The sequence below is a fragment of the Falco punctatus genome (genome assembly GCF_963210335.1).
Source record: "Falco punctatus genome assembly, chromosome: 11".
Classification (NCBI taxonomy): domain Eukaryota; kingdom Metazoa; phylum Chordata; class Aves; order Falconiformes; family Falconidae; genus Falco; species Falco punctatus.
Window position 1 is genome coordinate 9009000 of NC_137591.1, and position 12111 is coordinate 9021110.

The window sequence follows — 12111 nt, forward strand, 5'->3', positions numbered from 1 at the left end:
TTTTGAGCCTGCACAGTATTATTTCACAGTTTGAATGACACACAGTTTTCTTACACTGATTTACACGGCTTCTCAAGTAAGCAGCGTTGCACCTATTTACATGTATTTTCATGATCAAACACTGTCCATACAGTGGGAGGTAATCACAGTCTGAGAAACAGATCCACTTGGTTTTCCTTTCCAGTCACCCAAAAAAAAGGAGCAGAGGAAGACCCATATTAGAGTAATATTTTTTTCTTTTGAAAAGCATTTTCCTTTCCTATTGTGTTTTAAGAAATTTAGATGCTTTTCAAACTTTTACCTTTGTAAACTAGTTCATACAGAGATAAGTACATGTTCATGGCCATAGTTCAAAGTTTTAATGGCACATTGGTTGTGTAAAGAGTTCATGAACAACTGGCCTCCTTTGAGAAAGTCTAGAAGCAATTACTTGATCCTTTGTGCTGAGGTTGGATGGCTGGAGGAATGTTACTGTTGCTGCAGCGGAGAGGGCACTGATGTAAAGGTGTCACAAATTCTGAAAGAAAAAAAACAAAAAAAAAAAAAGGGAAGTGTGGTAGGCATGCTCAAGCCTCAAGCAATTGTGATAGACTTGGTATGTTGAGAAGATAAATACCGTCTTCTTTTGAACACTGCAGTAAGAAGTACTATGTAGTAGTGTTACAGCAGACTGTGTGCATATGGTTGGGAACTGCTGATAGCGGTGGTATGTATTGGTCTGGGAACCTTTGACTTTTTGAAGTTCTTCAAAGACTACTGCTCAAACCAGAAAGGTTAACCCCTAAGACAGTTCTAGACCTTTGAGCCATAGAAGGCATGTTAAAATGAACGTTTTGTGCCTTAACAAGTTCAACATTTGTTTAACAGGTAACTGATGTTATGTAGTAATAAAGAAATAATTGTATTTACCTCTTGAAAGGATAATATAGCTCAGCAGACTAGAGTTTCACTATACAGCCGTTTTTTGAGGTGGCATGGTAACTGGTCTGTCTTGTTGAGAATACAAAAATAGTAGAGAGCTTTTCAGGAAGAGTTTGAGTCTGTCTTTCTGATCATCCACACCCTTCCTTTTCTCTTCTTTTCTGTCCTCTCTTCAAAATGCTGAAAAGTTGTTTTTCTGGTCCCTCTTCTTGAAACATGTGTGCCACTTGCAACTTTTTCACACTTATCCAGTGTAGACACTAGCAGAATTTTGCCTATAATCAAATGTACCATATAGTAGCTAGCATGATCCTTAGACAACCCTGTTGGAGCCTTTTCTTGCTTGCAAAGTGATATTAAAGAGTATTAGGTGGAATGAACTGAGGCTCAGGTTTAAAGTTCACTACTGCAGGCTACATTTGCTAGCAAGTTAATAGTGACTATCTCCTAATTGGAAGCATTCTTTCTTGGCTACAGTAAATAATTGTTTTCTCTAGCTTCTGCCTTCAACATTTCTCACCCACACAATTGTAACAAATGCAGCTCCATCAGACTCTCACAGCAATTCCCTACCTGTGTGCATGCATATTCTTTCTTGCCCTTTTGTAAAATGTTACAGTCCACTTCATACTAAAAGCTTATGGTGAGATAATCTGCTGTGCATTTCAGAAAGATGTAAATTCTCTGTTCCCAGAACAATTTTAAATTACATAATTCTAGGACTGAGCTTTGGCTAAGATTGAGAGTGGATACACACTAAGAAGTTGAAGCAAGCTTCTTCGCTATGGATAGCTAATGGAGGAAAGACCCTTTGTCAGGTGCTGGAATAGGTGAAAATTTACAAGATGAGATCTTAGATTATGTGAAGAATGTACAAAATGTAGGAAGTTGTCTTGTTGTATAACATTTAACTTAAAGTTTTTATTGGTATTTCTGTAGTCTTGTGCTTCTATGTGCATTCTTCTCCTCCTTGTGCTATTCAGACAGCCTGGGGAGTTGACACACATAGAGTAGGTCATAGCTGTGGCCGCTGTGTACCATTGCTGCATCCCATGTTCACATGTCACACTTCCTTTCCCAGGGCAGTCTGTAGACCTAATGAACTATTGTGGGAGGGACAGTGTTTGCTAACTGTTCCTAGAAAGCTCTAGGTCTAACCCCTCTCGTGATACGGAACTCATGTGTTGTATGACAGGGACCTGGGGAGAAATGGCACCAGGGAAAAAATCAAAACACCTGCAGCTGCTTCTTGGGTGATCCCAAGTGTTGCCTTGAGTAAAGAAGTGCTGCAGGAAGCCTTCCTGTAGTGGTAATGGTTCCTCACAGACTCTTGTTTGATATTTTTTTTCCTGGGATAGTTCTGGAGTACCTGCAGACGAGCTTGTGTGTCGGTGCCTTTGAGCAGCAAATCCAACTTTTCCTAACTGTGCTCTCTCTCTGCCTTACCTGTGCATCAGGTCTTGCCATGTCAACAGCCCTCTGTGGTCACTGAGAGAAAGTAAGCCCAGCAGGTTAAGCAGTGGTGAAGTAATTCTGTTCACATTAGGATTTAAAAAAAAATAAAATATTCTTTTTTTTAACTTCCTGCTGTGATACTTAAGGTGTATGGCCTACTTTGTCAGGTACTTAACTGGCATGCTACTGTTGTGTTGCCTTTTCATCAGGTGAAAGGTCTGGCTGTATGCAGAGATCCACCCAGTCATTTTGTGTTACAGAAAAACTACATCACACTCTTAAATATAGTCCTGACTACGAGAGTGGCAGTATTCATAAAGAATATTTAATTTTCACACTCGTTTTGTGTTTGATCCATTTCTGTTTTATTTTTAACTTGTTTAAGATGAAGGGTGGAGGTTTTTTTTCCCCTTCTAAATTCTACAGTAGGAACATTCTGAGATATGAAGGGCTTATACAGAGGCACGATTTTGGTTGTTTTTTTTTTTTATCTTTTATGTTTGTTCACTGTTGTAGTCTTAATATGGCACATTCGCACAGAGCTTGTATGGCAGCAACACTAAAATTTTGGAACTTCTAAAACTGTAGCTGGTAAGTAGTGGCTTGGAGTAACCCTTATGATAGTTGTGATGGTTATATGTCATCAGCAGGATAAAATGCCAGTAAAAACCAAAAAGGTTGGATTTATCTGTGCAAGATTTTACCCTTATATTTAATTTTCTCTTTTCCTGTGTCACTGTGCTTCTTCTGGAAGTATGTGGGTTTTTGGTTTTGGGGTGGTTTTTTTTTTGTCTTAAACCCTTCTTAACCGACCTGTTTGTTCCTCAGTTACATTTGCTTTTTGTTTCACCTAATAGTCAGAAGTCATTTATTTATTTTGATGGCATAAAGACATACAAGTGATCTACACTTGTTTTTTTCTTGATCTTAGTATATACATTGCACCACTTACAGCAGTTAGGCTTGTACATGTTGTATAAGTACAATACAGTAAAAGTATGACTTTCAGAGTTTTAATAAAATTGACTTCAAAGGCAGTATGGTTGTGGTAGCTATGGTAACTAACACTAATTAAAATACGCTAAAATTTGCAGGGGAGTGAAAAGGGGAAAAATGTAAGTTAAGGGGATTTTTTTCATAATTTAACAGTAAAACTTTTTTTTCAGTGGACTACCTAAGTGCCAGTCAGTCACTTATTTGTTATTTTTAAAGGAACTCTTTAAAAATAGTAGAGGCTGAACCACACTGTAATTTTTGTATATAAACTGAAAAATGCATAAATCTACCCACTGTTTCCATAGCAAGCTCATTCCTTGGGCAGAGTTGTGGAAGCTTCCTGGAGTGTTCCCTGTAGGCTGCTGCATTATCTGCTGAATAGCTGGTAGGCAACATCTGTATGGCTTTGTGGCCTTTGTGATCATGCAGTCATAATCAGGGATTGGTCCTAATATAATTTTACAGCATGATACAGACCGACTGGTCAGGGCAGCCAAATAGGCAAATTGTAGCTGTCATTGAGATTGATGATCTTTTTAAATGAACTTTTGAACTTTTGAAGAAAGAAATAGCATTTATTATAAATAGCTTTTTGTGAAATATTTATCATGTTCAAACTTTTGAAACATAATTCCCATAGTTCAGTTTCATATGTAGGTACAGAGGAAATATTTGAAGGATAGCATTTTAACATCCTACTTGTTTTCAAGGTTTCTTCTTTTTAATTTAATGGCAATATTGTATTGTATTTGTTTCAGGAAGGATTAAGAGAGTTGTTCCATAATAGCTATAATCCTTTGTGTTTGACATGTTCAGAGTATTGTACAAATATTCACAAATCTGCACAACACTTCAGTGGGGTAGATGGGGACAGTAAGATGCAAAGGTTGTTATTCATGGTCAGTATTTAAGCAAATATTGGATCCAGGATTAACACTGTCCTCAGTCTTGTAAAGAGCATGATTTCCTGTTTCTCAGTGTAATGTCTTGTCTGTATTTGATCATCCAGCTCCATCAGTTTCTACTGCAGCCAAGTGTTCTTCTAATACCAGTAAAAGTTAAATGGAAGGAAGAGTTTCTGACAAAGAATAAAAGAACAATAATTATTTGTAGCTGTATTAGTTTTAAGCCATGTTACTTTTGGTTAATTATTTTTGAAGAGACTCTGTATTAGCTTTTGAATTAATAAATATATTTCATATTAATAATGGAAGTTAAGAAAGAAGATATATTTAGGTTATTTAAGCTTTTCTTGCAGCACAGGTTTGACGTATCTGGGCTTATGCTCAGATAGTGAATGTGAACAGTCTGCTGATAAGTGAGTGCATGCAAAAGGAGAATGTTACAAAATATTTGAACGTTTTCATGTGAATTAGAAATTTGACTACAGATCTGTCCTCTGCTTTTGTAGGAGTTCAGCTCCTTAATCTTTCTGTTCCTTCTTTAGTGCCTTTGTACAAAACAGATGTGGCTTTCTCTCCATCATCAGTGAGCAGTCTTGACACGGGCTTCTGGCACATCATCCTTCTTACCCATCATCTCTAAAACTTGTCAAGCAGTAGTTTAAGACCTTTCTATCTTGCCTTTTCCCAATTTGATTAAGAATTATTTTCACTCTGTTTCCTATTCTTTACACTTAATTGAAATTCACAAGATTTAACAGCCTTTTTGGCCGGTTCCTTAAGAGCATGTCTTCACCTTCACGTGCTTATTGGTCCTGGCTGTCTCAGTGTTCCGTGGTACACTGTTCTTCCCTGACTTCTTTGCTCACTCTTTTTGCTCTGAAGACATTCTTCTAGTCACCTGTTTGTATATTACTGTCATTTTCTTTCTGGAGAAGTGTTGCAGGACTACTTGGTTCTTAAATTTTTGGGAGTGATACTGGCCCAGATGATGGCAACTCTCAGCTCTGCATTTTTATTCTTAACTTTTCTCACTTAAATTTGTTTAACTAAATATATTTCAGGTAGTGTTTTCACTGTGGCATGTGTTTTATTTCTGTAATCCTCTTATTCTCTGTCCTTCCAAAAAAGCTCTCCTCTAGTCTGCAAAAAAATGCAAAACAATATAGTAAATTATAGTATCCAAAGCCTGAATTGACTGTGCCAGCACCTCATTGACCTCTCTTTTGCACACACTCCTTCCTTTTAGCTGCATCAAGTTTGGCGGCACCTGTCCTCTTCAAATAACTTTCGTATTTCTGCTGCTGTTCGTTGTTCTGTGTTGTCTGTCACTGTCATTCTGAGTTTCTTCTTCTTCGGTAATGGTCTTAATCCCGGTGTACTGCTAGCTCAGAGATGTTTTAGATGAGGCAAGGTTTTCTTCCTCTGTATCCTGAATCTGATCCTGCAGGATTGGTACATTTTTCTGAAATCTCTTCTGTTCTTCCTGTTGAAGTCCTTCTTTAATGTTTGTATTCAGTTAGCTAGGGAAGTAATTTATAATTGGTTTTTTTCCAGTTTCAAATAAACTAGATGGCTTTTTGGGGTTTTTTTTGTTTCATTTTTCTTTGGTATTATCATGCTGTTTTCCTTCTCAGTCATAGCAATATTGGTTATTTTTAATTTGTGTTTAAGTAGCACTCCGTGCCCTGTTGTACCTGGTGGGTGTATTTGCTTTGAAACCCCAAGTATACCTTTGATTGTGGGTTTTTTGCTTTGGTTCTTAAGTGTCTTGTACTTTATGAACTGTAATTGATCCACAACCTGCTGAGGCAGGCAGGTGATGTTATCTGCTCTGTAGAAGGAACCTGGCTAAATCAGTAGCAAAGCAGTTCAGTGCAGCAGTGTGTGGGGAATCTTTTACAGGTGTTGTCCATATGTGTTGGATATATGCCTGGAAATGGGAAGGGAGATGGTAAATTTTTTCATCTGTCAGTATATCATTTTTCACAAGGGGTGGAATTTTTTTGAAAGCTTAGGGGAAGGGTGAATTTTGCTTCAAGTTCTTTCATTTTATTACTGTAAGATTTATAGCATTGCCAAGCCCCTTATTTGGACTGATCCCAGACCTGCCATCCCTCATCCATTTGGAGTGCAGAGTTCTCTTCCTCTATTTTTCCAGCTTTTACTCCAAAGGTGGAAAAAAAAATCAGCATTTGAACTACTTTTTGAACGGATTAGTTTGTTCAGTCTTTCTAAATTAGCAAGTAAGAGATGTTTTAAGGAGACTTTGAGATTTCCATAGGTTTTTTTATACATCCCGTGATAGGGTTTTCAATTTTAGAGCACTAACACGTTTCTCCTTGAATTTAACCAACTTGCTTCCTGCCCTGTTAGTCGCTTTGTCTGCTTCAGTTCTCTGCTGCTCTAGACTTAAATCTTTTACCTTTTTGCCTGGATCCACTCATCCTGACACTGAAACCAAGGACTGACTGAAGAAAACATTCCAGGAACAGTTTATCCTTTGCTAGTTGATACAGATTCTCTAATGCAAGGTTGCTTTTTTGGGTTTTCTTTCTTTCATCACTGCTGAGGCCAAGTGTCTTCCCAGCCACTCTGAAATTTCTCAGCAGTTCGCTGTCTTCTTACTACCCAAAAGCTTTGGTAGGTGGCTGTGTGGGGAGGGATGCTGTCATGTGCGCTGGCTCTTGAGCCCCATACCTTGTGGTGTTGACTGGCAAGATTGCTTCAAGTCTGACCTTTTCCTGGAGCACAGTTATTCCAGCATGCTTTATCCTGTGCATTGAATCACGGAATAGTGTGTTCTCTGTCTGGCATTATGGCTCCTGTGCACAAAAGCAATTTTTCCTAATTTACATGTGTCTTCCAGAATGTTCGCTCTTAAAGAACAGAGAGAATCAATGCTGCCTGTTCTTGTATTGTATTTTTGTATTCTTCTACCCTGCATATTTTGTTACAAGTACCTAATTAGGTGTGTTAAGCGCTAGTTCTCAATAGCTGGTATCACTGAACCGCTTATTCCATATATAGGAAAAAGAATAGGCACCACTTTATGACAAGCTGATCATGGGCACTTAAGGAAAGGTGTAATTTTTAACTTGTAGCAAGGTTTAAATGACTAGGGACAAAGTCCAGACAGATGATTGGGTTTATTACAAAGCCAGGCGCTGAGCCACAATGTTTCCAGGGCTGCCCTTCTCTCTGTCCTGGCATGCTCTGTAGCTTTAGGCTTATTGCATCTTGTCCAGCTGTTCGGTTGGTACCTTGGTTTTCCTGCAGCTCAAGATCATGTGTGTTTTGCTTTTTTCTGGGTTCTTCTTTCGTACCTCTCTTTTGTAGGCTGGCACAACAGCAGACAGGGAGAGTCCTAAGAACTGCTCTAAATGCATGTTTCTCCTACCCCTCCCCCCCCCCCCCCCCTTCCCAAATTCCTTTAATATTTACAGAACAAGAGCCAGTACTCCAGCATTAGTCTCAAATTCAGAATGAGATTTTTCTGGTTCTATCTGCAGCTAATGCAGAAGACGACAGAGGTTAGAAATGCTTTTTTTTAAAAAAAAAAAGAAAGAAAAACAAAAGGCCTTTTCATATTCAACACACTGGATGAATTGTGTCAGGCATAAGTAGGCCTACAAAGAGCAGAGCATATGTAAGAAAATATTACATATATTGTTGTTGGAAGGCGGAGGAACATAAAGTTAATTGTTCATTGACTGAAATTTCCTGACCTATAACTTATACAAACTCATTTTCACCATTGTTTCTTCAAATTTGGTATGGGGATAAAAGAGTTCCTTTCTTCAACTTACTGGTTTATTTACAGGGTAAGCAGTAAAATCAAAAAGTCAAATGAAGAGATTTGCCAAACATGAAAGAGAACATGTTGATAGTTACATACCAATAATGTACAAACTAGAGCATTTGTAAGGAGGTATATAAACAAACCTTTACCTGCAGTCCACCAGTGAAGTTTTGCAAACATAAATTTCATAGGCAAACTGAGAATTTGGGAGTGTAGAGAATGAAGAGTTCCGTTGATGCGCATTGTTTTCTTTCTTTTCTGTTGTTCAGTCCGTAAAATGTGCTCTTAACATTTATGAATTGACTTAAAAAGCTAAAATCAACAGATAAATGTTTCTGTTCTTCCAAATTTTTTATTTTAATGTTAGTTTATTCATCAGAAAGGATTTCCTGACTTCCACTGTAGTCTGCACATTCACTTACTCCTCTGTGACCCCCTTCCATGAGTGTGTCAAGGCTTACTTTTCCCTGGCCATGGGAAGGAAGGCTAGTGTCTGTTTCTAGTTTGCATGGGGTTCTGGCTACTGGTGACCTCAGCTAGTTGCCAACAGACAGGTTTTTTTAACTATGTGAAGTAATTGGATTGTGTCCATCTTGTTGTGAGGCCAAGGGTTATTTCAGAGCATAGAAACTGATCTGCATTCTTTAAATGTAGGAGGAGTTCATCTGCATGTTCTGTGGAACATGAGTTGGCAAAGCAGTCTAGAGAATCTGGCTCTGCAGTATCTATGTGCTGCTTGTCGTCTAAAGAACTGTAAGAACATATTTTAGTAAAGGATTCCTCAGTCTATCAGATACCCCAAAATACATAGTCACAGAAAAAGTTGATGGGTGGGTTTGGTGGCTTTTTTCCCCATTCAGTATGGCTGTATTTATTCTTAAATTTCTGTCCTTCCAAGAAGATACCAATACCTATCGGTCTGTCCTTTAGTCTGTAAATTTTTACTTTTTCTAGGAAGGGCTCCCGTATTTTCTTCTCTTCCCTCTGACAGTAGAATTGGGTTATCTCACTTTTCTGATGAACTGACGTTTTGTAGATAAATGAAAACATAGGGGTTTATTTTTCAAAACTGAAACAGTTGGATTGCCTTTTTGTTTTACTGGGATAAGCATCCGTGATGCTCTGGGGAATGGAGAATGATCTAAAATAAGCCTAGTTGTTTTTTGTTGTTTATCTGTTTCTTTCTGCATCTGTCTTAGTATTTATTGCTACCATCTGCATTTCATTTCAGGTTGTCTAATGTCTTATTCTGCATGTTCTGTGCCTATTCTCTTTACATAGCCTTGGGCTGTAATATCACCATTTGCCTACAAGAGATCCATTTCTATCTGTAACAAAATGAATTGCATTCATCTGTGTAATTCATTTCTAATGAATGCCTTGCTCCTCATTAAACAGTGATTTACCTTTGTTTCCCTTTCCTACACTGTCAACACGAACCATTTTGAGGTCCTGTGGAGAGACGCTAATTTGAGAAAGCAAAAGTCAATGCAACTAGAGCACTCAGAAATGCCATCCTCATTGGCACTTCCAAAAATATTCATGGGACACTTTGTGAGATACAGTTTGCAGGTGGATAAGAAGATTCAAAATGTTTTCTTATTCATAAGCTTTCAATGTACAAAGACAACAGTTTAGAGTTTAAATGCATTTCTCCTTGTCAATGTCTTGAACAGGTAGCCAAGCTTGTGAATCTTTTAAGACCTTGTCTGCTCTGCAGGAGTTTTACGGATCACAGGCACATTTGGGGAGACTGTACTCTTGATTCCCTGTCCCATCTGCACCTTTTCAGTAATATTAAAATATATCCAAGTTATTTTGAGAATAATGTTTTGAAATGCTTGGTTCTGAGGTATGTTAGAATGTTTCAGTCTTGAAAATATTTTGCTTCAGTTTTTAAATGAGATTCAAAGATTAATATAACCATTCATTGGCTTTGTGTATCTAAATGAAAATAATTAGTACCGTCAACTAATGAAGCAGGTGTAGTATAGTAATTTTGTTGCAGCTTTGGTCTATACACAACTTTTCTGTGATGCCCTTTCAACTTATCCTGCAGCATCCCCTTTTCCAGCCTTGCACTTTGCAGAACAGCAGAATCTGCCGTGTGTGCAAATAGATCTGTACTGCTGACAGATGATGGTAGAGTATAGGATGAATTACCAAGTTTATTTTCACTTTAAACCAAAGCAGAGTTTGAACTGCGTCAACTGGTTATGAATATGAAAGTACTGTTGGTAAATATAATTTAGAGCAATACAGATCGTTTTTAGGAAATCGTTTTATTTACAGCGTCTTTAACTCTTGTTTTTGTGATAGTACAAGCTACTCATTGACACTTTTGATCACTCACATGAATTTAGCTTGGCATTTTACCGTATTTATTCTTGTGTTTGGCCAGATTGATCCCCTGTTGAAACTCTAGAATTGCTAGTGGGCATCAGTTGAGTTATACCATGGATAATTTGATCATAGCATGAGGGGATTGAAGCATGGGAAGTTTTTGGTTCTGTTTTTTTTAACTGGTCTTGCCTAAGTCATGTAGTATTTGGAAGTAAGAACACTGATTAATGTAACAAAATTTTATTTTTAATATACATTTTAGAGGACAAAACTGACCTTGAGAACAGTGTGATGCAGAAGAAAATTAAAATCCCCAAACTCTCTCTCAATCACGTAGAAGAAGCTGGGGAGGTTACAGATTATGGGGAAGAAGATGTGGAGCTTAGACACAGTAAGGTACTGAAGTCTTTCTTTTTTTTTTTTTTCCCCTTTTTTTTTTTTTTTTTTTTTTTTTTTTTTTGGAAGTGCTTGGGGCATATACAGACGTCATAGCTTAAGAATTCCAGGCCTGCTTTTGATCCCCTTAAAACACTCTGTTTGGTGAAATTGGGTCAAATTGTGTGTGTGGGGGTGGGGTATTTTTAAAACCTGATTTATGTGCAATCGAACGTTTTCCTGCTTATACCGTCTGCAGAGTTTAATTGCCATTGCCATTTGAGATTTTTGGAACAATGCTTTTCCACTTTGGCTCAGAATGCTTTAAAAAGTCACCAGTTACGTGAATGTCGAGCAGCTGTTCTCGGTGGCACTTGTGACCTATTGCGTGCTGCTTGTTTGGAATGGAAGGGGTGCTCTGAGGCTTCCCAACTACAGCAGTAGATGAGAAGACAAATTGACAGGACTGCATCCCTCCATTGTAACTGCCAGTTGCCTTTTTAGGTCTAGATGCCAGAAACCCACTATGTAAATGTATTTATTTTTTTATATCAAATGATTTCTTTAAAAGTCTGCCAACCTTCAGAATAAAATACTGCTCTGTGGCTTCATGTGTTTTGCAGCTGCAGGAATGATACTAGTACATTTCTTTATGGTGGGCCAGCATATTTTTTTGTATTATTTATTTTTTTTAGAGCATGCGTGGAGCAGGCATAACATCAAATAATCTCATTTTCTGCCACATTACTCATGGATATTGTGGTATGGGAACTGATAGTGTCAGCTTCTTGTCTCTAAGCTATGAGCTACATTTGCTTTCCTTGCAGTTGCTTGGAAGTTCAAATGCTTTTTCCATATTTGGCCAATAAAACTTAGTGACTTTTAGCCATGCTGTCACATTTTAATACCACTGTTGGGGCCCAAGAAAAGAGGTGCGCTTTAATTTGTAGGGTTTGTGCAGATGGTAAGAAGGTAAATTTCTGCTGAGAGTTCTAAGGACATGAAGCCTCTGCAATGCAGTACTAATACAGAAGGAATCAGTTGATGAGGGAGATGAGGCTGGGTGATATGCTCTGTCTCCAACTTCTGTGTTTTCAAGTTCCTTTTCAGTGTTTGCTGATAGCGTTAACTCATTCACTTGCACCAGGCAGTTGGGGGAATATGCTAGAGGAATAGTCGGAGAACTATTCCTCTGTCAGAGATCGAGTTTTGTCTCCCAAAGTGTGGGAAGGACAAGCCCTCTGTTCACAGAACAGCTCTGTGTGGTACGCTGCTTTTATCTCTGATGTTACAGGTGATGAGCGTAGCGCGTAGTTG

At 38.1% G+C, this 12111-nt stretch overlaps 1 protein-coding gene across 9 annotated transcripts in view; it reads left to right on the forward strand.

The window, feature by feature from the left end:
* Window positions 1-12111, forward strand: part of BEND5 (BEN domain containing 5) — a 557320-nt gene that overhangs the window by 529405 nt on the left and 15804 nt on the right. For 7 of the 9 annotated variants that reach the window (XM_080407659.1, XM_080407658.1, XM_080407657.1 and 4 more), the window contains one exon: window positions 10682-10815. The exons of 1 other annotated variant lie outside the window; for it this stretch is intronic. In XM_080407659.1, coding sequence (XP_080263785.1) covers window positions 10682-10815 — 134 coding nt within the window. Of the gene's footprint in view, window positions 1-8326; window positions 9929-10681; window positions 10816-12111 lie in introns of those variants that run through there. One more of the 9 variants, XM_080407664.1, reaches the window with a different exon arrangement.